This window comes from Argentina silus (assembly GCF_951799395.1).
Source record: "Argentina silus genome assembly, chromosome: 10".
Taxonomy (NCBI): Eukaryota; Metazoa; Chordata; class Actinopteri; order Argentiniformes; family Argentinidae; genus Argentina; species Argentina silus.
The window spans coordinates 17,023,717-17,050,598 of record NC_139664.1 but is presented as its reverse complement, the minus strand read 5'-3'; the positions used below and the strand labels follow the sequence as shown (position 1 = coordinate 17,050,598).

The 26,882-nt window shown below is 45.5% G+C and overlaps 3 protein-coding genes across 6 annotated transcripts in view; 1 reads left to right on the top strand and 2 right to left on the bottom strand.

Moving 5' to 3' along the window:
• On the bottom strand, nt 1-5,228 carry LOC310810884 (desmin; the record flags this gene model as incomplete). Its single annotated transcript, XM_083678774.1, has 11 exons — nt 1-94; nt 337-831; nt 1,153-1,277; nt 1,526-1,636; nt 1,786-1,896; nt 2,014-2,148; nt 2,261-2,356; nt 2,448-2,567; nt 3,107-3,256; nt 3,792-3,948; nt 4,993-5,228. 11 exons carry the CDS (start codon nt 5,226-5,228, stop codon nt 1-3), a joined length of 1,830 nt encoding a protein of 609 aa, XP_083534900.1.
• Nucleotides 5,229-7,483: 2,255 nt separating this feature from the next.
• On the bottom strand, nt 7,484-9,963 carry tstd3 (thiosulfate sulfurtransferase like domain containing 3). The gene is made up of 4 exons (XM_083678778.1): nt 9,512-9,963; nt 9,158-9,343; nt 8,658-8,817; nt 7,484-8,207 (listed from the first exon to the last, which is right to left on the bottom strand). The coding sequence occupies exons 1-4, from the start codon at nt 9,642-9,644 to the stop codon at nt 8,150-8,152; spliced, it is 537 nt and encodes a 178-aa protein (XP_083534904.1). The 5' UTR covers nt 9,645-9,963; the 3' UTR covers nt 7,484-8,149.
• A 76-nt stretch (nt 9,964-10,039) lies between these two features.
• Nucleotides 10,040-26,882, top strand: part of usp45 (ubiquitin specific peptidase 45) — a 33,692-nt gene continuing 16,849 nt past the window's right edge. For 3 of the 4 annotated variants that reach the window (XM_083678767.1, XM_083678768.1, XM_083678769.1), the window contains exons 1-8: nt 10,040-10,290; nt 11,200-11,302; nt 11,818-11,987; nt 12,479-12,579; nt 12,966-13,066; nt 24,319-24,470; nt 26,294-26,389; nt 26,627-26,757. In XM_083678767.1, coding sequence (XP_083534893.1) covers nt 11,200-11,302; nt 11,818-11,987; nt 12,479-12,579; nt 12,966-13,066; nt 24,319-24,470; nt 26,294-26,389; nt 26,627-26,757 — 854 coding nt within the window. In that variant the 5' untranslated portion in view covers nt 10,040-10,290. The remainder of the gene's footprint in view (nt 10,291-11,199; nt 11,303-11,817; nt 11,988-12,478; nt 12,580-12,965; nt 13,067-24,318; nt 24,471-26,293; nt 26,390-26,626; nt 26,758-26,882) is intronic. The other variant, XM_083678770.1, reaches the window with a different exon arrangement.

The following is a 26,882-nucleotide window of genomic DNA, read 5'->3' as shown; positions in this document are numbered from 1 at the left end:
CTAGTCCTCGTCCAAGTCATCGGCAGCTCCAGAGATGATGTAGGTCTGCTCCTGCGTGTCTGTCTCCAGTGTGTCATCCTCTGTTTTAACTGTTCTGAGAGAAAGCACAGAATGAAGCTGTTAAATAGGCGTCCAAAAGATGACAACAATGTGAAGAAATGTTCCACCTCCATTCATGGAGTTTAACCCTACCAATTCCCTCCTTTTCATTCTCCTCATAAATGTATTTTTAAAACATTTTGATACGAATATAACCACAACATGCTGACCCCTCATAACACAGTCATCACTATGATAACACCATCCAATTACCCTACAATAACAAGTTACTTTTACCTGATGAGCACCGTCTTCCTCTCTGTCATCTCCATTGCCTGCTCCTGGTAGCTCTCCATGGTGGCACCATTGGCTCCTCCGCCTATACCTCCACCCATACCACCAGCACCACCAGCACCCATTCCACCAGCACCCAAACCAGCACCCATTCCACCAGCACCCAAACCAGCACCACCAGCACCCATTCCACCAGCACCCAAACCAGCACCCATTCCACCAGCACCCAAACCAGCACCCATTCCACCAGCACCCAAACCAGCACCACCAGCACCCATTCCACCAGCACCACCAGCACCCATACCACCAGCACCCATTCCACCAGCACCCAAACCAGCACCCATTCCTCCACCCATACCACCACCCATTCCTCCACCCATACCACCACCCATTCCTCCACCCATGCCCAAACTCATCCCGCCACCGATGCTGCTGCTCATCAGAGACATGGTCCCCACCATGCTGGTGAGACGGGAGTCCTCACCCTCGATCAGCTTCCTGTGAAAACACAGAAAAATAGTAGAAGGAATGAATTATCCGTTTCATCGTATCGGCATTTCATCATTTATGATGGGATGAATGTGGACAACACAAGACTTTTTTTGAAAATGTATTCCAATTCAAGGTAAATAAAAGCTAGTCATCAAATGTATTTTCAAAATTCGGAATCATATTTGCCTTGAATTCTCATCATTCATTCTCAAATAATGGATGTCCCTCAGTTGGGCTACGCAGCTTAAATCCTAACTCTAGGTTGCTTTGTAGCAATATGCTACTAACCCAAGGTACAAGCCCGTGTATGCGTGGGTGTTACTTCACCTGTAGGTAGTGATCTCAATCTCCAAGGCCATCTTCATGTTCAGAAGTTCCTGGTACTCACGCAGGTGCAGAGCGATTTTCTCCTTGATGGATTTCAGCTCAAGCTGCAAGGCCTCAATCCTGGCCTGTCACAGAAATGGAAATGGAACCACACTTGGACTTTACACTTGGAATAACATGGACTAGGCGTACTGTGTGTGTGTTCGGTATTTTGTGTGTATGGATTTTAGATTCGACTGATTTGTTCATTTCCACAAACTGGGCTGAGGATGGAACTAGGTGTAATGGTGTGTCGAGACCTATCGAGTGATTCATTCACTAATTCATTCCTTCACTCCCTCACTCATTCACCACTGCCCCTCACTAGTCTCACCTGCAGATCCTCCAGCTCTTTCTTGTACTTCTCCTGCATCTCACGGATCTTCGCCTCCAGAGCCTCATTCTTTGTCCTCAGAGAGCCCAAACCACGCTCCTTGCTCTGGATCTGTTTAATGAATGAGATAGAATATCGTTTTGACATCCTTCGACATCTTTCACTTCAAATGAGATGATATAAAAATGCATCATCATTTAAATAATCATAACAATTATTATTAGGCTATGATTACGTATTTGAATCATCATCTAACTTACATCCTTCTTGGCGCCCGTAATTGATTCTCTGACGCTTCGAACCTTGTCAACGTGATGTGTAGTCTTGTTGTTCAGATCTTCAAACTTGGTTGAATACCACGAATCCATTTCCTAAACATGTAGGGGTCGACATTAATTCAAGGTCCTCCTTTATAAATGTGTTGGGCCTATATCATTTCCGATCAATGGAGGTAGGCTATAGCCTAAATAGACCTGCTATAGGCCTACCTGTAAGCTTTTGGCTGCGATATCGTCATACTGCTTCTGGATCTGTTTGAGGGCGGCTGAGAGGTCAGGGAGAGCGAAGGCACTCTGGGCAGAGGCATGGGCGGCATAGATCTGTTTCTCCAGCTCTTCAATTTCCTGGGAGAGAGAACGTACCCAGTGACGTTTTTACATTGGGCATAGTTCAGTTCCATGGCAGTTTAGGCTACATAGTGCCCAACCCAGTGCGCACAAACGTTACGTGGCATACCTGTTTGTGCACTCTCTGGAGGAATTCGATTTCCACCTCCAGCTGGTCGAAATGCTTCTCCAAGCCAATGCGTGCAGAGGTAGCCGCGTCCACATCCTGAAAACGAACGCACACAACAGCGTTATGGCACTCAAACATTTAGAATGGATTTTTATATAGTTGAGATCAGACAACCATTGGCTCTCACCGGACGGAAGGCTTCAATCTCCAACTCGGCCTTCCTCCTCAGCTCAACGGCCTCCTCGAACTTGAGTTTAATCATCGCCAGTTGACCTGCCATGTCCTCCTTGGCGGCTAAGGCCATATCCTGAAAGCCAAGAGGACAGTTTATAGAGAGAGCATTGGCCCTGAGACAGCAAGTGATTGGTCTGTCATGTTGTCATTGTCATGCGTAATCATTCGCCTACCTACTCGTGTAAATATGTGCATAAAAGTGTATCCTATGTGTCCTGCGCCCTGTGCTTTCTTCTTCTTCTTCTTCTTCTTCTTCTTCTTCTTCTTATTATTATTATTATTATTATTATTATTATTATTATTGGTGTGTGTGTGTGTGTGTGTGTGTGTGTGTGTGTGTGTGTGTGTGTACACAGCTGAGGACAGAAAGAAAGTTAGCGGCTACATTTTAACACGCAGCGGCACCTCCCATTGTGCCTGCCGGAAATAATCCTGTTACCAGGTAAGAACCCTGAAAACACCAAGTTGATGTCTTGTACCGTTGCCTGGAATAATCTTCTGGAAATCAGCGAGTGGTGAACCTCGCCGGAAACAAATAATTCATTCTTTGCGCTCCAATGATAATCTGCAAGGTATAGCAGAAAAAAGAGAAAGAAGTGATGACGTGCTCACCCGCTGGACTCTCATTTGATCTGCAATCTTCTTCAGTTCCCTCAGCTGCTCCTCATAGAGCAAGCGCAGGCCCGAAGGCTTCAGGAACCGATTCTGGTAGGCTTCAATCTCCGACTCCAACAACTTGTTCTGCTGCTCCAGTGACCGAACCTTTTAGGAGAAGGAGAACAGAGTATAGGCTATAAATTATCATCTTTCACCGACGTTTTCGGGCGCTCCACGCTCCTGCACCCATGCCCATGGAAGTGGGAATAATGCGCCCCTCCACCCATCTCCACAGCCAGAAGGCGCGTTTCTACACGGCCAGCCTGCACGGCACACTCAAGCAAGCGTGGTCTAATCAGACAAATTCCATCAGAGGATCTTGGAAAGGTCCTTCCCCAGCGTCAGAATATGGAGCAGATGTTCAAACAAATATGCTCTGAGGGAATGTTTCCTCATTAGCTCCCAGAAATACCAAATTGCACCTGCGCGAAGAGCAGCTATACCTGCATTTAACCATAAAGTATGCAATATTACCATAAAGTAAGCAATATTACAAGTTTATCCCCACAATCGTGTGTGTGTGTGTGTGTGTGTGTGTGTGTGTGTGTGTGTGTGTGTGTGTGTGTGTGTGTGTGTGTGTGTGTGTGTGCGTGCGTGCGCGGTCAGTGAAAGGGACGATATGCAATATAGGCTACATTACCTTTTCAATGTAAACAGCCAGTCTATCATTGAGTACAATCATCTCCTTTCGCTCACTGCTGCGAGTGCTGAGGAATTGCTGGTTCTCCGCGGCGGCCTCGTCCAGGTCCATGGCCTTCTCTCCACCATACCCCACACAGAGAGCTCCAGCGTTAACACTGCAACGACAGTTCAACATGCACTACTTGACCTGAAGGTAACTGACATCGAATTGTGAACACATACGTTACGTGAACATGAAATGTTTGAAAGATTATATGGTCACTTGCCTGTCATAATCGCAGTCGGATGGTATGACACGCAGATGGATTGATAGGCCTACCACATTGCCTTTTATTCATTTTCTATTGACACATTCGTTCCTATACTCCGATGTGAGATTTCAGATGAGAACATTCACTAAATTGGAATTTTCATTTGGTCAAGCTCAGCTCATATTAAGTAGATTGAAGGGCTATTTTTAAATTGTAAAATAGGCTAAGTATTACATTATATATAAAATGAATATCAAATGTGAAATGTAATGTAAAGATGTATAGCCTACTGTAAAACGATTATATTGTCCTATTTACTCATGACATTAAAACTATTTTCGTTAATGATTATTCTTGTGACTCATATAGGCTGTTTTCATCATTAACATATATTGTAAGCCTAAAGTGTAGAACCTAATATAGCTCATTATCTCTCATATTTTCGTTATTTATTTTAGGCCTATATCTTTTATAGAGCTCAAAAGTCCTTGATTTTTTCTTTTCTTCTCACAATTCAAGATTTATGCTCGTTTTCGTTCATTTAATGAGAATATTAGAATATTGCAATTTTATTTTGTTGTACAGTAGGCTATATCATTGAATTAGTTTAGATAGATTGATAGATACAGAATTAGTTTAGATAGATAGATAGATGTCGAAGATACCCTTCATGTTTGTCAAAAACGTTTTTTTTCATCCGAATTATCTGCCATAGGGGCCACAAAAAAAGTATAACTACAGAGAGTTCTTGTGAGACTAACTGGTCGTTTATTAGTTCTAATGAATAGTTTTAACTGTGTAAATGACACACCTATGCTGATGGTGAAGCCAGAGGTGTATAGGCACCATACCTGCCTCCAAATCCACCTCTCTCATGCTCTTTATCAACCTCACCCCCTATGTTTCACCTCTATAGGTGTCAGTGTGGAGGTAGAGGGAGCAGCTTACCCAGCTCCAGCCCCTCCCATACGAGGTTTGCGCGTGGAGGACATGGATCTCCGTCCCATGGTCTCGACGCGCATGCTGCCTGCTGCGGCGCCGCGGGAGTAGCCGGCGGATTGGTGGCGGGCCTCGCGCCGGTTGGGGGAAGGGCTGGACATCCTAACCTGTAGGGACGAGCTGCTGATGCTGCTGTCCTCAAAGTGACGCCTGTAAGATGAGATCCTCTCTGGGCTGCGACTCATGTTGGCAGATGGCCTTGGTCTCTGTGCTCTGTGGTGGTGGGGGGGTTTAGGAGGGCAGGTTGCCTTTCTTCTGTCCTGGGACCTCTAGCTTTGCTCTGCGCTACTACAGTACTACTGCACACACACACTCCCTCTGCCATCCCGGTGTCTCTTTATACCCACACAGCCTGGCCCGGCCCGGCTCAGCCTAGGCCAGGACAACTCATGAGCCAACACCTCTGGAATGTCTAACCTCTACACCGCAGAGGGCCTGATTTATCACTCGGACATCTGTCAGCACCCTGTGAAAAGCTAAGTCTGGTACAGTAATAGGCAAGTGAGGCAGCATCAGTAGCTAGGTGCAGCGTCTGATGTGATCCGCTCTGATGGGACGAGGGACTTTAATTGCACGCCGAGCACAGGCTAAGGGGGTGACCTGATGAGGTCATGCTGGACAAAGGCCTGCCTGGGTAGCTGGGTGAGATTTGACATAAATTAGGACTTATTAGTCTGGGCCGATTTTTTACATTAAAAGAAGGGAATATGCAGAAAAAAGGAAGATGGAATGAAGTGCTTCAGAGGGGAAATGAAGAAGCAGGGGGAAGAAGGGGGGGTTGTCTGGAGTTCACGCTTGACGTGGCAGAAGGATTTGAGTGGGGTAAACAGTATAGTCTGATTTGTCCACAAGGTCGCAATGTTTACACCTATAGGGCCACTCAGCCAGGGATCAACACAGTCAATGTTCTCTCTTCTAAAACATTGCCCCTCTAACACTAACATTCATCTAGCAACCATGATTCCCCCACCCACGACACATACACACACACACACACACAGGTACACACAGCATCCATATTCCCTTTAAAACTGAGGGACCATTCAAGTGATGTTTCCCACAAGAGGAGTGGGCTATGCCAGATTCGTCAACTCAAATCACTCACTTCTCACAGGACACCTCAAGAGCAAGCCTTCAATCATTCCTCACGCGAGCGAAATAGTCATTTTACAGTCAAGTACAGTAAATTTCACTCGCATCACGTTTCCTATCACGGACCATATGAAAATCGGACGTGGCATTGTTTAAGGGCGTTATCACTCAACGCTGCTGTGATTGACTGGCTGAACCAATGTTGGTGAGGTTCCTTCCGTTTACCTCAGACCTTGCAGTTGTGTGGGACATAGGCGGAGCCAGCATATCTCAGTGATGTGAACAGAGGCTAACTCGGCTCACCAGCTCTCTCACTTCAGCATCTAATCAAGATGACATCGCTCATCCCTGACAGACTCACTCCCTAACAGGACAAATGGTCCTCATGCATGTACTGTTGTAAGTCTGTATGTCCAAGGAAAATGGTTACAATACTTTCTAGTATCATGTACTACAATTCAACAGAGCATTGTTAAACTGTTTTCTCAGAGCCAGACCAAAAATGAGAGGATCTTAAACTTGCTTGTGTTTTCTTGGCAATTGATGGGCCTGAATAGTGTCAGATGTTTTGGTTGTTGAGGTGAACCACTTGGTATCTGGTGTCTGAGATGGCAATGGAGGATTGAAACACCTGGGGCTTGTTAAGGAGGTCACAATGTTACAGAAGGTTCAGATAGAAATGTATTGCGTAAAGAACATGTATGAGTGTTGGTCATACACAATAGGGAGTCACGTCAGCTCTAGACCTTACATTTCTATCTGGAACATTGTGAACTATTAATCTCACTGAATAGACCCCTGGCTATTGACATGAGAGCAGCAGATTAGAATATGATCACACATAGGGATGACTGCAGTAGTTGACACATTTTTAATGGAGGACATGAGAGCTTACTGAAGTCCTCTGGAGGTGACAAACTCATATGGAGATGTTAATAGAAATGAAAAAAAAAGATTTTCGGGCATTGTGACTGCCAATGGCCCCTGGTCCAAGCATTGATTACTTTTTCTTATGATGACTGATGGATAGATGATTCACTTGCTTAAACAAATGTATTTGTTGTAAGTAGTTTTGGATAAAGGCGTCTGCTAAATGCCATAAATGTAAAAATGTAAATGTAGATGTATGGTAATTATATACAGTGATATCTCATTCCACCACAGCAGGTATAAACATGGAAGGGATATGTAATCCACTTTTTAAAAAAAAAAGAAAAAAAAAAGAAAAAAAACCATTCCTGGCTATTTAGACAACAGACCACAAGTAACTTGTTGCTGAGTCATGGTGACAATGGGTGAAATGTTCCTCTAACCATAACCCAGAAAACAATCCAATACATTGTTAATCATTTGGTATTTATTTCATTAAATGAAAAGCACAGTAAAATACAACCAGCAACATGAAACTGAATAGTATCATATCTACAATATACAGTATCAACCTGAAAAGTCTGTTTTATATTTAAAAACTCACATTGAAACACCAGGTCAACACTATAATCTAACAGTAGTACTCCTTTGCATAGATTATCTGGGGGGAAAACCTGATAGGAAGGTTGATATAATCAAAAGGAAAAGTTAATATACAATGTACATAGCCCCTCAATAGTGTATACAGACTGAAATGATAAAAAGTAATGGCTCTTTGTTGATTAAATAAAATATTAGTAGCACTTCATATTCACTACCCATTGTAAAGGGGTAGTAATGGGTTCATAAATGGTTGTCTGATATTGCCAATTATTTGTTTATAATTTATAAACCAGTAATAATCTCACTGGATGATATTGTGTGATAGCTGATGTGTGGTAGGTGCTCTGATGTACAATGGCTGCAGAGCACTGAATATAAGGAAATGTATATTTATGATTCATAAAGTGAACAATGTATACTTCTAAACCCTATCCAGAGCCTTTATAAGGGTTAGAGTTAGGGTTAGGGCCTAGTACCAAAACATGAAAACTGATCTGGCATCATTTCTTCAATGATCTCTGAAAAATGGCACAATTGACAATCACTTTAGTTGTTCCTGCTTAGCCCAATCTTGCCACCCGCCAGGATAATGTTGTACGCTAGGAAGGGAAGAGGGAGGGAAAGGGAAGAAAATAGGTGAGTAAAATAATAGTAAAATAATCAAAGACTTTGTGCATTGTCAAAAATAGCACTGGGCCGTGATTAAAGAACTGATATGATGTAATTTGAGAAATGTAAAAATATATTTTTTTGAATGTGCCCTTATTCTCGATAAGATGCATTTGGTTTGTGGAAATTTCCCACTGTGCTGAGCGTGATGGGTAAAGCATTATTGTGTAAGGGTGAAAACAGGAAGTCTACACACAAGAGTCAAGAGCCTAATGTTGTTCACTTCAGCAAGAAATACAAGAAAATGATAACATTACTTTGTAGAAAATGTCATTTGTGTTTATGTTAGTGGGAGTCAGTGTGATTCTGTAAGTATGTCTATAGCTGCAGGGTATAGTGTGGATAGGCCTATTGATAAAAGAACATGCAGTCTCTCTCACTCCGTGTAACCCAGAGAAGCAGCTGTGTCAAGGGCTTTCTTGCTCCTGATCCCAGCCAGGCAGGAGAAGACAATGTTGTCAGTGGTCTGGGGCATGTCTCCGCCATACATCTCCTTGAACTCCTCTGGGTCCAGCTGGAGGGCTGCGTTCACCTGCCCCACTGCAAGATAAAAGAATAGAAAAGGTTAATAACAACACTCTCGCATTCCTGAGGCATATTGAGTTTCGGCAGGCTTGATGTGTAATGTGGGCTAAAGAGCAGGGTCCTACGATCCATCGAGACATCGTCACTATGTCTCTACAGTGTGTTCAGCTTTGTGTACACCTTTGCCCCTTTTACCATTTAGCAATGTGAGAATATTGGTGGTAGTCCCGTGCTTCAATGATCTCCCATACCGAATATTCAATCTTGTTGTATTCACATTGCAGGACGTCGCAAGACACATTTGAAATTGTAGTTTTATGATTTGGATGAAGATGTAATAAACACAGAAACTCACGAGGAACGTTCACAGACCCCGGAATGTTTCCGTATTCTCGAAGTTCCCAAGGCTCCCGGACATCTATCACCACACCCGCCCGGTCTACAAGTTTTTTCTTCAGTTGTTCGTAGCTGACATCAATTTCTGAGGATGGGGAAGAACTGAAACTACGGAACACGCATTTTTTGTAGTTGGCACGCACATCTGAAAGACACAAGTAACGTGAACAACCTCCTAGTTAGCAATAGAGCCCATTTTAGATCATTAAATGACTCATTTACTCCTGTTATTTAGAATATATTTTAAAGGAGACATTAGATTGTCATCCAACACAGGCTACTGTCAATTTATTTTGAACCTAGACTGACTTACATGCACATCGGGAGTGTGTCCCGAATGTATTTGACAGTGCTCGTCCTGAGGCACAGGCGATAGGAACCATATTTCTGTTCAACAAGAGCCGTGGAATCGACCCTGCAAGCCTCGAACACGCATTTAGAGCCATGTCAATGTTTCCACCAGTAAGTTTAAGATTTCTACGACCACCTACACCCTTTACACAGTGTCCCTGTTACGTGTTGTATTTGCTCACTGACACTGCCCTGCTACGACGTGCGAATGGGTTGCAGTACGGGTCACACCAAGGACGTAAATAGCGCGCTCAAAATAACGGTTCCGTGGTGTGTTTATTGCACTTGCAGACTACAAATCTCTTCCAAAAATCGTGGATAGCTGAAAATTGCTCGTATTATGCATGGCCATCTGTCCCCCCCTATATTTCAATGGTTAACTAATGACAAATACGACGAATAAAACCATGTAGTTCCCAGTAGCGTTTCACCTAGATGAGCCACCGTACTGCGTCATGTGTTGACTTCAGCGACGTGACCATGTGACAGATTGTGGTTTCGGATGCTACCGTTATGCCCCTGACAGTTTTAGAAAGTAATGATTAAAATTGAAACTGGATTAATGAGTAGCTATTGCACACTAACTTTAAGTGTCTTGGGGATTTAACTCGAGTTTCGTATCGTGTTGTAAAGTTGCCAGTCGTGCCAACGCTGACTATCTGGTGTATTTATTTACATATTGTTAGCAGGCTAGCTAACTCGCTAGCTCCTTGGTTAGCTCATTAGAGCTAAATCTAAGAGGTATGTTGTTTAATTTTACTCTAAACTTCAGATAGTGTATGGTAAAGTCATAGGTAAAAGGATTACATTGATATGTGCTATGAGGTTCCGTTTTTGTATAGCCTCATGTTAATTTGACAGCTACCTGTTACTTGACATGGGGTCTGACTAATCACTGGAACGAAAACGTTCCAGCATGAAACTTATACGAGTATATAAATGTGACCTTGTATCAGGTGTGGAAAACGAAACTCCTTAAAGCAGCTATCAGTGATTTCTGCATGCAGGGTCGCCAACAAAATGTAAACAATGGGGAAAATGCATTTTTACATTGAAATTGCAGTAGATGTGTATGACCTGTCTCTTGTGCTCAAGGAATTATACATTCCAATAGAGCAGCATCACTTTTGTCAAGCTTTACACCATTTCATATTCATATCCATATTCATCATAATCAGTGAGTATAGTCAAGTTTTAAAAAATGTAAAAATCGTCACTTATAGCTGGTTTAATTTGTGAATAGCCTCATGTTCTAAAATGTTACATGGAACTGGAATCTTCCATTTATTTTCAACAATTAGACTGACCCTTGATATGCATCTTTAGTTAGTTAAAAGGTTTACTATAACTACTGGAAAGCTGAAGTGTGTGCAGGCTTGTTACCAGACCAGCTCTAACAGCATAATTGAATTGTGGTTTTAACTGAAGACCTGAGGTGTATCTGGAGGAATCTGGTGTGTAAATACAGGGCTAGAACAAAAACCTCCATAAGGCCTTTATAGCCAGAATTGTCCACCCCTGCCCAAATAGTGTTCATCAATGTTGCCAATGTTTCCCCTTTGTTTTTGGATGGCTTGGTTGGTTTGTGTTGGTTTCGTTTGCTTCAGAGCAGTGGGAATACTGAGATCCCTGTGTCACCCTCCCATCTAGATGCGGCTAAAGGATCCCTTCTCCTTGAAGGCCCCAGACATGACCAAGCGGACTAACAAACCCAGGAAGCCTCGGGATGAGGAGTCGTCAGATGAAGTCAGCGGTAAGATTATGACATGCTTCTTGTCCCTGTGATGAGAACAGCATAATAGGCCTGCCCTACTGTATTTCCACACTGACCGCAGAAACATTCAACATGGAACACGGGAGAGATAAGCTTATTGCATTTGCATTGACCATAAGAGAACAATTTTCATCCCACTCTGTGTGATACTGTTTCTGCGTGCGATAAGCTTTATTCTAGTGTGTGCATGACAGACCTGTGGAGAAGCACTTGACACCACTGTTAGATTAGGTGTAGGCCTCATTCATGCTGTAGAGAATTATGGCTGCGATGTTATTATAAATCAGTGGCCATTGGTAGAGATTCTTTCTGAAATCGTGACAATTTAAAGACTGGAGACATGCTGTCTGAAGTCATAACAAGGAGGCGACATCAGTGTGTGCCACTCAGGGTTCCGATGCCCTGATGAAGGTCACTTGTGACCGAAAAGTTAGCACGATGGATATCCCGAATTTCTATCGAAAAACACAGAGGCTGTCCCTTCCTCCACTCAGGGCTGACCTGCCAGCACGTGAGCAAGGCAGTGGACCTGAACTCGGTGAAGAAGGCGATGAGCTCCAGCCTGTGGTCCGTGTGCTCCGAGTGCCTGAGGGAGAGGACCATGATAGACGGAGAGCCGACGGGAAACCATGACGTCCTCGTATGCCTCAAGTGCGGTTTCCAGGTGAGCTGAGGTGCTTTTCATCATCTCTTGAGAGAGAGAGAGAGAGATATGAAAATGGGACTATGTTGCCCTTCAGACGGCTGCATTGCTGCCCGCCCTTGACATTTAGCCTAAAAGTGCCACACTTCTCTGAAGGCCTTACCTTTCTACCGTGTCATGGAGGTTCATGGAGAAAATGGCTACATTTTGAATCTGTACAGTGGCAAGGACCGTACTTAGGCTAAGTCTTAGAGATACTGTGACACCTATGGTTATATTGTGTGGTATGTATCGTTTGTGGAGACTTACTTTAATGTCATTGTGTGCATGTTAAAAAAAAAAAGCCTCTTTTTCAAATGAAATGAGTCAAGTTATATTGAATTCGTGAAGTCATTCCTCTGATGAATGATATCTATTCTGACTTTATTGGTATTGAATTGATAAAAGTCATGGTAAAAGTCACACTGAATTGAACGAGATCTAAAAACCTGTATCTGTCCTTGCTCGTCCAGGGCTGTAACCAGTCAGAGAGCCAGCACTCCACCACGCACCACCAAACCCTCCACCCCGAGGCCCACTGCATCACCATCAGCCTCAGCACCTGGAAGGCCTGGTGAGGGAGGGAGGGAGGGAGGGAGGGATGACTGACTGACTGACTGACTGACTGACTGACTGACATGACTGACATGACTGACTGACTGACTGAAAACCACAGGTACCGCAGAGACGTGAGAGGAGAAAGGAAGCGCAATGAGAGGGAGGGAGGGAGGGAGGGAGGGAGGGATGACTGACTGACTGAGGAAATGAACAAATTGATTTATTAGATCATTGAAAATAGATATACAGACACAACATCAAAGAACTTATACTGCATAAGTCAAGGGTAACATGATGAATTTATGGATTTATTTCCATTGCTGTAGTCAACCACACACTGACTTCAAAGGAGGAATTTCAACTCACTCTGTGGGTTGCCTCTCTCTCTCTCTCTCTCGACAGGTGTTTTGAATGTAATGAAGAGCTCTCCACTCACTGCAATAAGAAGGCTTTGGCCCAGACCCTGGACTTTCTGCAAAAGCACTCAGTAAAGGCAGCCTCAGGTAACTCATTCTACGCCGCAGCCAAGGACGTGGCTTGCCAGCCACTTGATGAATCGGGGGGGTCAGGCACTGCTAGACAAATGCCTAGAGACATTTACATTTATGGCATTTAGTAGCAAATACATTTGTTTATGTAAGTGAATCATCTATCCATCAGTCATCATAAGATAGAGTAATCAATGCTCAGACCAGGGGCCATCGGCAGTCACAATGCTAGAAGAAGGAATTATTATTATTATTATTATTTTATTATTATTATTAACAGGAGAGAAACTTGTAGTGGGGGTGAAGAGGTCTTTAGGAGGGACAATACATCACTGACTAGAGGAGGTATTTCGACCGAGCTACAACCAACATTAGTCCACGCGCTGTTCCAAAAACCACAGGTACCGCAGAGACGTGAGAGGAGAAAGGAAGCGCGATGAGAGAGAAGTCGTTTTATTCGTCAAATCTGTCACAGTGAGAGATTCGTCTTCTCTTTTCGCCCCAGCCCCCTCCCCACAACACACAGACATATACTACACAGCCTTACACTGTACATGGAGACAGTGAACTGGAAACAGTGTATAGAGGCAGACAGCCTTGGAGCAGAGTCATGCTGTTCGACAAGTTAACACTCCACCCTGTGTCCCTCCATTGATAGTCACCTGGAAGTGAGGAGTGGACTGCAGCACACCAACTCCCCCTGGTGGACAAGGCTGTTTTTCTTTTTCTTACTACCTTTTTAACCTGTGGCCCGTGACATTGAGAGAACCACGTTGTCCAGACAGTCAGTCCCCCCCCATGAAGATCTTGCATGTTATAATACTGGTATAACTCGTTTAGTATGCAAATGAATAATTTCTCATAATTGTCTCACAGCAATGTTCATGTTTTGTGTTTGTGTGTGTGTGTGCGTGCGTGTGTGTACTTGGTTTTGGTTTGGACATTGCGTGTCTGAGTACTAAGTGAACAACATTTTTCAAGGTGAAAGTAATTAGAATTGTGAATTTATGTACTTTTACAGCTAGTGAGTAATGAGTCCTGAATGAGTCTGGCAGGCAGGCACGTTGATGGGAGCTTTAAGGACATCTTGTTTGGTCAGGGCCGCTCTTAAAATAGTAGTAATAACAGGTAGAAACTACTCATCTCAATCAAATGAAAATGGGCCATGGAGGCGATTGACTAGTCAGACTCTGCTTCTGCACAGTAAACCCTATCTGATAGGTTTGTCTAGCCTTGTTATGTCATTCAATTATGGAAAGCTTGTAGGATGTATAGGCTTGGTAAAAGAGCCTTCAACAAGACCAATGGGACCAACTGCCTTGGGACTCTTCAGTTTACGAATGGTTTCTATATACAGTGCCCTGCGTAAGTAATGGGACTGTGAAGCATTGCTTTCACCATTCAGAAATTCCAACACTTTTTATGCATAGTCCCCCTAGTTCAGGGTACCCAAAAGTAATGGGACATTACTGGCGATATGTTTTGCGTCATTGTATTGCTATATGATATGAAACGCCATCCAATGAAATTGGAGCCGTATGCTTGGAGTCGATCAGACCCGATGTTTCTGTACACTTCAGAATACATTCTGCTGCTGCTTTCCTCACTCTGTTAAATGATAATATTAATCGTATCTGTGCTCAAGACCTTTTTCCAGACCTCTGCAGGCTTTTTAGGTACTTAGGTACTTTAGTAAATTGTTATCTGACCATCCTTTTTGAGGATAACTAGTGGTTTGCACCTTGCAGTGAAGAGTTTGTAGTTTGGCAGGAGCATTCTTTGGTCATTCACTGGGGAAGTCTTCCTTGGCCTACCAGCCCGTTTGTGATTGCTGAGCTCACCAGTGCTTTATTTTTCTTATGCACTGTACCTTTCGTTGTTTGTGCACTTGGACAGAAATGTTGCCCCGCCCAGCCTAGCCTAGCTTAGCTTAGCACAGTTTCAGCTCAGTCCTGTTTCACCTTACCCAGGCCATCTGACACCCCGGCCCCCCTTGCTCACCCCACTGCGTCCCCCCAGATCCCCCTCCCTTATGCAGCCTGTCCTGTTACATGAACTGCCCTGGTCTGGCCTGTAGATTGTCCTGGTTGATCTGACCAGTAGACCTCCCTCTCTCCCCTGCCTGTCCTGTCCTGTCCTGTCCTCAGCCCCCTTCTAGCCTCCTGCTCCTCCAGCCTAGCCCCAGCCCCAGCCCCAGCCCCAGCCCCAGCCCCAGCCCCAGCCCCAGCCCCAGCCCCAGCCCCAGCCCCATACCCAGGCGCCTGCCCAGGCCCAGGCTCAGGCCCAGGCTGGTCCCCCTCAGTCAGGCTGCAGCGTTGCGGGAGCGATGCTCCAGTTCCCCTCCAGCCGCATGGACGCACACATTAGTGGCATTAAGCGCTTGAGCGACGCTCCCCGGCTGGGTTCCCTGAAGAACGAGAGCAGCTGTGTGGGGTCCGGCCTCTGCTCTCTCTCTCTCTCTCTCTCTCTCTCTCTCTCCCCCCCCTTTCTCTCTTTGCTCTCCCTTCCTCCCCTCATCGTCTCTCTCTCTCTCTCCACCCCCCTCCTCTCCTGCTCCCCCCCCCCCCCTCTCTCTCTCTCTCTCTCTCTCTCTCTCTCTCTCCCCCCCCCCCCCCCCCCCATCTCACTGTGGCCCCGTCCTGCGCTGCATGTCTCAGCACCTCTGGGACCGGCCTGTGTGCCGCGCTTGTGGGATCCAGGGTCCACAGCGAGTCCAAGGGACTGGAGATCTACAGCTGCAGCTAGCGCATTCCCAGGGACCAACACTGCTTTTGACTAGATACACACACACACACACACACACACACACACACACACACACACACACACACAAACACTCACAAGAGCACACAAGACCTTTTAACACCATTCATACAGAATTTGTATGATTTTGAACCTTGTTCTGAATTCGGTCAAAACAAAAGGCATGGTATTTTCAAACGCCAAACATTTTCATAATCATGTCATTGCTCCATTGGACGGACATACAATAGAGAAAGTCGAAGTTGTACGGATATCTGGGAGTTCGGGTGGACGACAAGCTGAGCTTCGCCGTTCGGTGTCCATTCCTGTTGGTCTTGGATTTGAGTGATATTGTATATATGCAGGCCTCAACCCCTGTCCTGAGATCACTTGATTCAGTATATCATGCAACCCTCAGGGTCATTACCAACCACCAACATCTGACACATCATTGTGATCTCTACAGTGCTGTTGGCCGGTCGCCATTGACTCTGCGTAGGCTCAAACATTGACACAGTCTGATTTCGAAGGCCATACTTGGTCAAATGCTGCACTCCAGTTAATTAGGATTAGCAAAAAACACACTCAACCCCAAGTTCACGCACTTGCCCACACACACACACACACACACACACACACACACACACACACACACACACTCACACACAGAGAAAGAGCGGAGGTGTGGTGTTGGTCGTGGCACAGAGGGTGAAAACTACCGGGCACCCCTCAGGAGACAGCCGTCGTCCTTCCTTCCCCTTTTTACCTCTTTGAATTACCTGTCACCTTCCTCCACTCCCCATTGTTCCACACCAGCTGACTAAACGAAGGGAAGGAGAGAAACAGGCGGCCATTGTCGCAGTGAAATGGGCTGCTACTGTCATCTCGGGAAGCTGGTGAAATTGCATTTTTGCTTGAAGGCCAGGGTTTTTTAGGCAGAAGCGGTTGTTGTTATTCTTTTATTTTTTTATTTTTTTTTGCCATAGACCACAAACACAAAGGAAGCCCCAGCAAGAATGTTTCAGAATCCATAATAGTTTTGTACAACAACAGCTCGGGGTGGGGGGGGCGGGGGTGGCGGCGGCGGCGGGGGGGTGAAAGAAAGAAAATCTATTAACCGTGCTCTCTCACCAACAAGGCCTTCAGCTCAAGTACCAGAGTCCCGGTAAAAGGAGACTTGACCTCAGAGAGCTGTAACACAGGTGGGTTTTTTTTGTGGAGGGAAATTAAAATGTTTCCATCTGAATAGGCCATCAGAGCTTGGCGCTCACTCTGTTTACCCCATTATTATTATTTTTGGATTTTCATCCATCCAACGATCAAATCAATAGGAGGATTTTTGTTTAGTTTTTTTTTGTTCTTTTCTTTCTTTTTTTTTTGTATGATGGCACTAGGAACAGCACATATCACTCATGAAGTCTTTATTTATTTATTTATTTACCTATTTATGTGTTATTATTATGATACAGTGCCCCTACGCTTTACACTCCAAAAGTATGAGGTTAATGTAGAGGTTCTCAGCTTTTATTTGATGGTATTTGGTTTGCGCATAGAATCATGCTCGAAGAATGAAGAAAAAAACGGTTGGAGTGTAGAACGAAAAAAATCAATGTTTCTGAAGTACAGTAGCCTCAAAGCATAATGTACTTGTATGCAGGCTATACATGATTGCTGTGTGTTGTTATTGTGAACAGGCTACTCTAGAGTGTCAAGTTTCATTTGGTATATAACTATTGCTCGACGCCAGTACTATGGAAAGTGTACATTATTTTTCTGCTGAGGCTTTCCGGCTCCGGTTATTATAAGATGTGTCATTATTCCCGGTAGGGTGAAACGACTGACATTTCAGAAGCTTTGGCCCACATAATGTGAATGTAAATACATAAGTATTTGCATACAGTATATGTATTTTCATATGTATTTACATACAGTATCTGTATTCACATAAGTATTTACATACAGTATATGTATTTTCATATGTGAATACAGATACTGTATGTAAATACTTATGTAAATACAGATACTGTATGTAAATACTTGTGTAAATGTTAGGCCCAAGGATGACGGCTGCCAGTGACTGGCCAAAATGTTGTACACTCTGTTCATATGACGACACCAGCCCCCCCCCCCCCCCCCCCCCCCCCCCCCTCTCTCTCTCTCCCTCCCTCCCTCTCTTTTTCTCTTTTAAACATTTACATTTTCATTTGTGCTCTGTTACCCTCGTCTGGGACCTTTCAGGTCTCTGTATTCCATGTATCCATTTACATGGCAAAGGACACGGCGGTTTCTTTCAGCTGTGTTCTGGCTGCGCGACTCGTTGGCTAACCTTTAAAATACACTGCTCTATACCCTCTTTTAACTGACATGAGCATCGTCATATCTGGTGACCTTGCGCTTTTTTTTCCAAATACTATAAATACTATTTTAGTAACGCTCCCAATTCTGCCTTCGTTTTCCTGCCAAGCGTCTTTGTGGTACAGTATTACGGTTGAGCCAGTTGTTGATTTTTTGGGGGGGGGGTACTTGGTTTGCTGGTTACCCCATAGGAAAGAATAGCCGAGATTCTGTGTACCTGTTTTGGGGGCTGTTTCCACAGATTTAGCCTAGTCCTGGACTAAAATCAAACCTTTAATCGGGAAATCTCTCTGCTTTTTTAGTTTAGAATTAGGCTTTGTGTCTGGGAAGGGGGACTATGATGTATTGTGTGAGTCAGCTGTCAGTCAACCGTGCAAGGTAACCAACCTCCAGAAGGAAAGGTTTTCCCTTGGTGGTCCCTTTATGAAGGTAATCAAGGGTGCTTTTGTCGTTTTTCCCACCACTGCACACTAATCTGGGGCAAACAGGGACTGGCCTTCAATGGCTTGGAGTGTGGGAGTGTGGAGTGTGTGTGTGTGTGTGTGTGTTAAACATGGCAGTGGGCTCTCTTGGCCTCAGATGGCAAGAAAGCAGGCTTTTCATGCCCTGCAGTCACAACAAATTAACAAATTAATAAGACATTTGGTGTTGGCCGGCGTTCCTCTTGACTGCCCTGTTTCTGTGCTGCATGAGGAGAGCTGTACTTGGCTCCCTCTCGTCCCCACGCTGGTCTGGTAGAAAACAGAGATGTGCCGTCACGTAGGTCATGGTGCTGCCTTGATAGAGGCTCTCTCATCCAAGTATCCGCTTTTATGTTTCATTGACGGCTGCTTGAGAGGCGTTTTGATAAAAAAAAAAATTGACGGTCAAGGCCGTTTTTGTAAGCTTTGTGAATGAGATGGAAATTCAGTTTTGGGTTTTTTTTGTATTCATGATCAGTGCTTTTGAGTATTATTACTATTTAATTAGTGATAATTATCTCCTACAAAAAAAAATCGGGAAGGGGACTGTGGATCTGCCTCCTCTGTTTGTATGTCACATGCAATATCTCAGACACCACCGGGACAATTTTGACGAAACTTGGGCGAATGATGATCGAGATCCGGCATTTAGAAAATCACCCTGTTTGGCCCCAGGGGGGCGCTATACTAAACAACTGAAATTCCGAAATTCCACTGATTGGTCCAAGTGGGATGCTACAGTAACAACTGAAATTCCAAACTTTTGAAGGAGCATATCTCCTGTCTCGTTTGTAGTCAGTACATGTGGTACGACCGTATTGAGACCGCTCGCATCAGTGTAAATGATGGAAAATAATGGATCCATGAAAATATTTCACTTCATTGACATTAACCATAATGTTAGTCAGTATAGTCCATTAACAAGACTTAAATCAGTATAAATGTCCCTCGTCTGCCTATAAAAAATTACCGTAGACGGCTATCAAATTTTCATTTCTCATGAAGGAGAAAAATTATTAATTGTTTTAATCCACAAAACATACGTTGGGATAATTGTCAACAATTCACACAAGGAGGGGTGCTACGGAATTTGTTGGGGACAACTGTACACTTGTTTTGATTGTCAACAACTCGTATGTTTTATGTTATACATCAGTCTTAATAATTCAGTAGTCCTTTAAAGTAAAGTCATGTTTAAATCATTTGGTTAATTTGATGGTATCCATAATCATATCGATATGTGCAATTTAATGAATTATTTAAATAGTGGTGTTCCCCTCACACAACATGTGACATTCATGAAATATTGAGTTTATTTGCTGTTATTATTATTCAAGCTTGCTTGACTTTTGGCACGTCTAAATAATTGAAGGAAAAAAAAAAAATTTCATAAAGAAAACCAACAAGAACCACCCACTCAACAGGGAGAGGGAGAGGTGGAGGGTAGTTGAGAGAGGGAGAGGGGGGTGGGGGGTAGTTGGGAGAGGGGGGTGGAGGGTAGTTGAGAGAGGGAGAGGGGGGTGGAGGGTAGTTGGGAGAGGGAGAGGTGGAGGTGGAGGGTAGTAGGGAGAGGGAGAGGTGGAGGTGGAGGGTAGTAGGGAGAGGGAGAGGGGGGTGGCGGGTTGTTTAGAGAGAGAGCGGGGTGGAGGGTAGTTGAGAGAGAGGTGGAGGTGGAGGGTAGTAGGGAGAGGGAGAGGGGGGTGGCGGGTAGTTGAGAGAGAGGGAGAGAGGAGGGTGGAGGGTAGTTGGGAGAGGGAGAGGGGGTGGAGGGTAGTTGGGAGAGGGAGAGGGGGTGGAGGGTAGTTGAGAGAGAGGGAGAGAGGAGGGTGGAGGGTAGTTGGGAGAGGGAGAGGGGGTGGAGGGTAGTTGGGAGAGGGAGAGGGGGTGGAGGGTAGTTGAGAGAGAGGGAGAGAGGAGGGTGGAGGGTAGTTGGGAGAAGGAGAGGAGGGTGGAGGGTAGTTGGGAGAGGGAGAAGGAGAGGGGGGTGGAGGGTAGTAGGGAGAGAGGAGGGTGGAGGGTAGTTGGGAGAGGGAGAGGGGGGTGGAGGGTAGTTGAGAGAGAGGGGGTGGAGGGTAGTTGAGAGAGAGGGAGAGAGGAGGGTGGAGGGTAGTTGGGAGAGAGGGAGAGGGGGGTGGAGGGTAGTTGGGAGAGGGAGAAGGAGAGGGGGGTGGCGGGTTGTTTAGAGAGAGAGGGAGGGAGAGGGGGGTGGAGGGTTGTTTAGGGAGAGAGAGAGGGAGAGCGGGGTGGAGGGTAGTTTAGAGAGAGAGAGAGAGGGAGAGCGGGGTGGAGGGTAGTTTAGGCATCGTGATCGTTTAGTCTGCCCTGGGGACAGGCTCCACAGTGTCACTGCTGCCCATATTCGGTGGCTGAGCAAGGAGGGCCAGGTGGTGGTGCCGAGCGCGGCACAGTCAAGCGTGGACGCAGCGCATGCTGACATTTGCCTTCCCTGACTGCTGCAGGGAGAGGAAAAATCTGCTTTTCCATATGCTTGTGCTCGTTGTTGTCGTCCCGTCCCCCCCCCCCTCGCCCCTCGTCCCCCACACAACCCCTCCCCCGATCCCTGGCAGATGGCGCCCTGAACATTGTTTACCTTGAGTGGCGGTCCCAGATGCGGAGTGTGTCCATAGGCATCCCCGTTCCGCCCAGTTCCCCATCCCTCTCCTCAGCCGAGGAAGGAGCCGGTCAGAATTCTAGATGGCACATAGATACACACATTCGAGAGTACACACACACACACACACACACACACACACACACTCACATTCACATTCACTCAAGCGTAAAAAAAAATCCCATTCCCAACATAATTATACACACCCATCTATTCACACATTCTCAATCGCATACCAATACAAAATAAAGTCATATTTCTCTTCTTTTTTTTTTTTCTTCTTTTTTTTACTGCATTCTAGCTTGTCCCACTTGGTTAGTCTGCGTAGGAGCACTCATTCCCTCATCTACACTTGTTTTTGTGTGTGTGTGTGTGTGTGTGTGCGCATGGGTGTGTGGAGACATATGGACCCGTCCCTGATGGCTGTGCAGCCCCAGACAGACAGGCCTCCAGATGTTTCCAGAGTGGAGGGGCCAGATGCTTTTGGCACCGCTGGGGTGGAGCGCCACTGTCGTCAGTTAACCGTCCCTGAGCTGAATCCCCATCCCCATCCCCATCCCCATCCCCTCCCTTTAGCCCCAGACCCAGTTACAGCACAAAGTGTAGAACGTCCACACCTGCCCTCATTGCGGAGGACTTCCTCTCGTCAATGATGAATGATATATTGCAATATGTTTAATTTCCTCCTCGTCTGATGTTGCAGCAGGATCCCTAAGTGATCTTGCGTTGGGAGACTGCGCTATGAGCTCAGAGGGACGGTTGAGTGTCAAGAGGATGAAGTGGTCTTTCAAAGCAGGGCTGGGTAGTACAATACAGTTAATGTACAGTTCATTTTTTATTGATTCGCCCTTCATCTATCCATGTAAGTCCCATTGAGAGATGATTAATCTATTTTCCAATGGAGCCTGTGCCTTACCGTGTCCACCCTCCACAGCCTGCTGCTCAGGGAGTCTGCCCTCTTGATAAGCAAGGAGACCCACCAGGGCGAGGTGATTCCATCTGGGTCTCATCAGAACACAAATGCCCTATTCTGAGGTGATTCTCTCGGCTGAACTTCTGATGGGTTTTCTTTTTTTCTTGTTTTTGTCGTGACCGCGGTTGAAGGATGAATAGGCTGTTCACTGGGTTTGAAAGACCGTATCAGAGGTCATTTTTGTGTGTCTTTCTATACTTTCTATACCTTCCGAGGGCAGTAAGATTGGGGTATAGGGCCGGTTGTACAGTAGTTATCACCATGGCCTTGCGGGGTAGAGTCCTCCTGTGTCTTACTCGCACCTTGGCCCTAGGTGGGTTGCCCTTATTGGCTTAAGGGGGAGCGGGGGTGCAGGGCGCCACTGTGAACAGGACTTTCTTACTGGTTGAGATGAAGGGCTTCTCTCTTAAACGCCTCCCCTCTCTCTGCCACAACACTAGCAGAATTATATACACAAAGTCAAGGTCCTTGACACCTCAGTATAGTTGTTCAACCTCTTCGAAGAAACCTCACTTTTTTATCAGCGTCATGTCACCCTTATTGAGATTTTTCTTTGATTTACTCGATGCAGGTTGGAGTCCATTATTCTGTTCACTGCCACAGATCGACTCGGAGCTCCTGAGCTTCAGAAATGTGTTGTGACCTTCTATTAGAAGTGTACTAATTAACAGTTTGTTTGTGTGTGTGTGTGTGTGTGTGTGTGTGTGTGTGTGTGTGAGAAAGAGAAAGAGAAAGAGAAGGAGAGATAAAAGGAGAGAGAGATGGAGAGATAAAAACCACAGTACAGCGAAAATACCACTCAGGTACATAGCAAGGCAGTGCTTACATTCCTGTTCGGCAGCTTGCTCTCTACCAGAGCATGAAAGACGGGTTAAATAGTGTAAAGTGTGTGTGTGTGTGTGTGGGGGGGGGGAGGGGGGAGTTGTGGCCCAGAGGGGACTCTCACCCCCCCCCCCCCCCCTCCCCACCATCTCGACAGCCTTGGGTCCTCTCACTTGCTTTGTTCATTAGTGCCTAATGTGACGGAACGCCACTCGTCTCCCCCCTTGACAAACAGCACCAATGACAACGGCTTGACAGGCAGGGCGGACAGTTAATTGTCTACTGCTTGTATTGTCCCAGGCCCTGTCTGCTTGTTTAACACCGTCTGTACAGTACGGGAACTCTGGACGTGACGAAATAAGAAAAGCACGCGCGTTTGATCGCGAACGACCAACGCCAAGATCATCTACGTTCTTATACGTCTTTTTTCCCAAAGTTTCAAATTTTTTCGGGCCTCATCCTAAGATACCAGCCCCGTGTCAAGAAACGAGGTCCTCTGACTTCTGATCGCTGCTACACCCAGTGTTAGCGTTAGCACACAGGGCTATCCGCCGCTCAGCAGGCCTCCCTAACTGTGACGGCTCACTTTTTTTTGTCAACGGCCGTGGTCGACGCTGACGCCGTCTCGCCTCGCGTATGAGTGTTAGCTTAGCGTATCAGTGTTAGCCACTGGCCTAGCCTGAGCTGTGTCGGTCAGGGCAGGAGGAACAGCTGGGCACGAGAGCGTCTCTGCCCTCCCTAACCAGCGGAAACTTCTCCAGCTGTCATCTGTTCTCTCCCAGATGACCCTGCTCTCCTTCCAGCTGCCGCCCGCCCGCCGCCGCCGCCACAGCGCACGGTTAACCCACTTCCTCCCCCCACGACGCCAACACTCTCCCCGGTGTGCGCCGGGACAGGGAGACAGGCCTCTTGACGCAGCCCAGCTCAACCTGGTTCCCCCCCCGAACGTGCTGTTTTGAGTCTGGTCACTGGAGACTGACATAGCCCTAAACACCTTGGTCGTTGTGTTTTTCTCTGTGGACCTCAAAAGAATGAGGCACATGTGTGCGTATCAGCCGTTTAACCTTTTGTGATAACGGTAATAGTTGTTGATATACTCTAAAGGGGATAGAGCGGAAAGTGGTTTATCTCTTCTTTTTTATTTATTTATTTATTTTTATACATTTTGTGGATAATAAAAGTTGTTTTTCTTTTTGAACACGGGAGTGCACATTCTTCAGCAAATTTAGTTTAGAAATCAATGGAGACCTTTTTTTCTCCACTATGTACTGTACTGACGCGTATGTTGTGCTTTTCCCTGTAGGAACAACATCTAAGATCATCAAGCTGAGAGAGGAGCCTCTGGACTACGCTGACCCGCCACGGGGGAAGAGCCCGGTCAACAACAGCACACTGGTCCCTGTCAAAGGCATCAATAACCTTGGCAACACCTGCTTCTTCAACGCCGTTATGCAGGTAGAGTGAAGATCATTATGGGATGCACGCTTCTGCTGTTTCTGCATGTTTCTGCATCAGTCCGCACACAATACCCCAGAATGACAAAGCGAAAACACGTTTTTTTGAAATTTCAGTAAATGTATTAAAATTGAAATACAGACATACCTCGTGTACATAAGTATTCAGACCCTTTGCTATGACACTCTTAAAATGAGCTAAAATGCAAAAATGTCATCAACAAATCGCTCAATAGGTTGAATTGAGTCCTTCTTAATGCAAGGATAATAGTTCATGTAATTGCATGAACTATTATGTGAGGCTATAGAGTGGTGTTTCCAAAGAAGGGCAGCCATGGAGGTGAGGGCATCACTGACTGCCACAGAAGTAAGGTCAGGGAGAAAGGTGAGGTCAAATTGTTTCACATTGGCGCCATACTCTAGTACTGGAGGCAAGGTTACGTGCTGGCATAAATACATTCACCTGCCAGCACAAGTGGGACACTAGTATGGAGCATATTCTCCACACACACACACACACACTTCATTTCATGGTTTCCCTCGCTCCACCACGCTCACACACATATGCACAGATAGCACGTATTACCAATACAGACAAGGCTCTTATACAAGGGCAATTCCATGGTAACAGAATGATGCTGAGACACTTTTTCGTGTGTGTGTGTGTGTGTGTGTGTGTGTGTGTGTGGGGGGGGGGGGGGGTCCTCTCTCCCACAGTGAAGATGTTTTCCGCCATTTTGTTAATCACCCTCAGGGGCACATCCATGATTGAAACCAAAGCTAGCATCTCTCTCTCTCTCTCTCTCTCTCTCTCTCTCCCCCCCTCTCTCTCTCTCCCCCTCTCTCTCTCCCCCTCTCTCTCTATCTACTATCCTTGGTTATTGTCTCCTCTAAAATTGCCATCTTGCTGGTGAAGTAGCATAATTGTGAAAGAGAGAAAGAGCCTTGTGTGTGTGTGCATGCTCACAATGCTAGCTCCATTGTGTCTTTTCCATAGCAACTGTTTTCATTGCCAGTATGTTGTGACATGTAGCAGTCAAAGGTAGAATATAGCCTGTACAGGTCACATTATTTTTATGGGGGAAAAGGAGCCCCTTCAGAGGAGGCCTAAAGTAAATTTCCCAATGAACATGAAGGGTACGTCTGGTCTGTTGTATGTATGATGTTTTCATTTATGTTTTTGTATTTGATATAATATATGGTGATCAATTATATGTGACTTTAAATGTCGGACTGATGGGTAAAACGGAAAGTCATAAAAAGAGGGTTTGCCTAGGGGAGGGGAGACAATGGGATTTCCGCCCCTGGGGAGTCGAAGGTTTGGGTGGGTCTGCGAGGACGATTTGATCTAGAAGCCGACAAAATGAAGTACAACGCTTATAAATCTTTTAGATTCATTTGAAAGCCTTTTGTTTTGCATAATGATCTTCTGCGCTGTGCCTTCTGATTCCTGAGGAAACTGAGAAATGGCTCGCTGTTTCACTCATGATCATGGAAAAATAAATAAATAAATATCTATATATCTCTCTCTTGTGAAGGGATTCACATAGATGTTTTCATATGAATGCAGAGCCACAGCGTGTTTCACAGATATATAGATAATATAGGTTCATTGCGCTTTTCTAATGTCCTTTTGTGTGCAGGCATATGAGAAGTGTCTCTATTTTCTCTGTTCATGATTCTGACTGTCATTCATCCTCCCACATAGCCAGGTGAATGATGAAATAGTACATGAGATGTATTGAGCTATTCTGCCCTGTCTGTCCATGAGTAAAAAATAACGTGGTATTTCATGTATCTGTTTTTATTTTTATTTTTTTGAAGAATCTGTCCCAGACACACATGCTGAACGACCTCATTCAGGATGTGAAGGAGAAAGGCCACAAGCTGAAGATCTGCCCCCCTGCTGAGGCGAACCTGGTACAGTCCACTCTCAATAACCTCTCCCCCTCTCACATGGTAGTCCAGTCCTCATAATCTTTGAAAAACACTCACGACGCTTTAGTTCACCCCCCCCCCCCCCCCTCATCACCCTTAAATCTTCTCTATGGGGGATGCTGCATTCGATGAATTTTTTTTTCGTTGTTTGAATGTTTTCTCTTGCGTAATTGTAACCCGTTTTCTTTTCTCCTCTGCTCGTCTTTGATCTGCCTCCAGGGGGCGCTGACGGTGACCCTGCCCAGCCCAGAGCCCCTGACGTCGGCCATGTTCCTCTTCCTCCACAGTATGAAGGAGGGAGGCAAGGGTCCTGTCAACCCCAAGATCCTCTTCAACCAGCTCTGTCAGAAGTAAGACACACACACACACATCACTCTCCCATCAGGACATTATCTTTGTTGACTTCGGAGTGATTTTCCCCCCAAATCTTCCCAAAACACGAAGATCATCTTTCGTCCGTAACCTTCAAGGGATG

Coding starts and splice junctions, on each gene's coding strand:
- tstd3 (XM_083678778.1), bottom strand. CDS start 9,644: ATGGCTCTAAATGCGTGTTCGAGGCTTGCAGGGTCGATTCCACGGCTC. Junction 9,344..9,511: donor GACACACTCCCGATGTGCAT/GTAAGTCAGTCT, acceptor TGTGTCTTTCAG/ATGTGCGTGCCAACTACAAA. Junction 8,208..8,657: donor GCTTCTCTGGGTTACACGGA/GTGAGAGAGACT, acceptor TTCCCTTCCTAG/CGTACAACATTATCCTGGCG.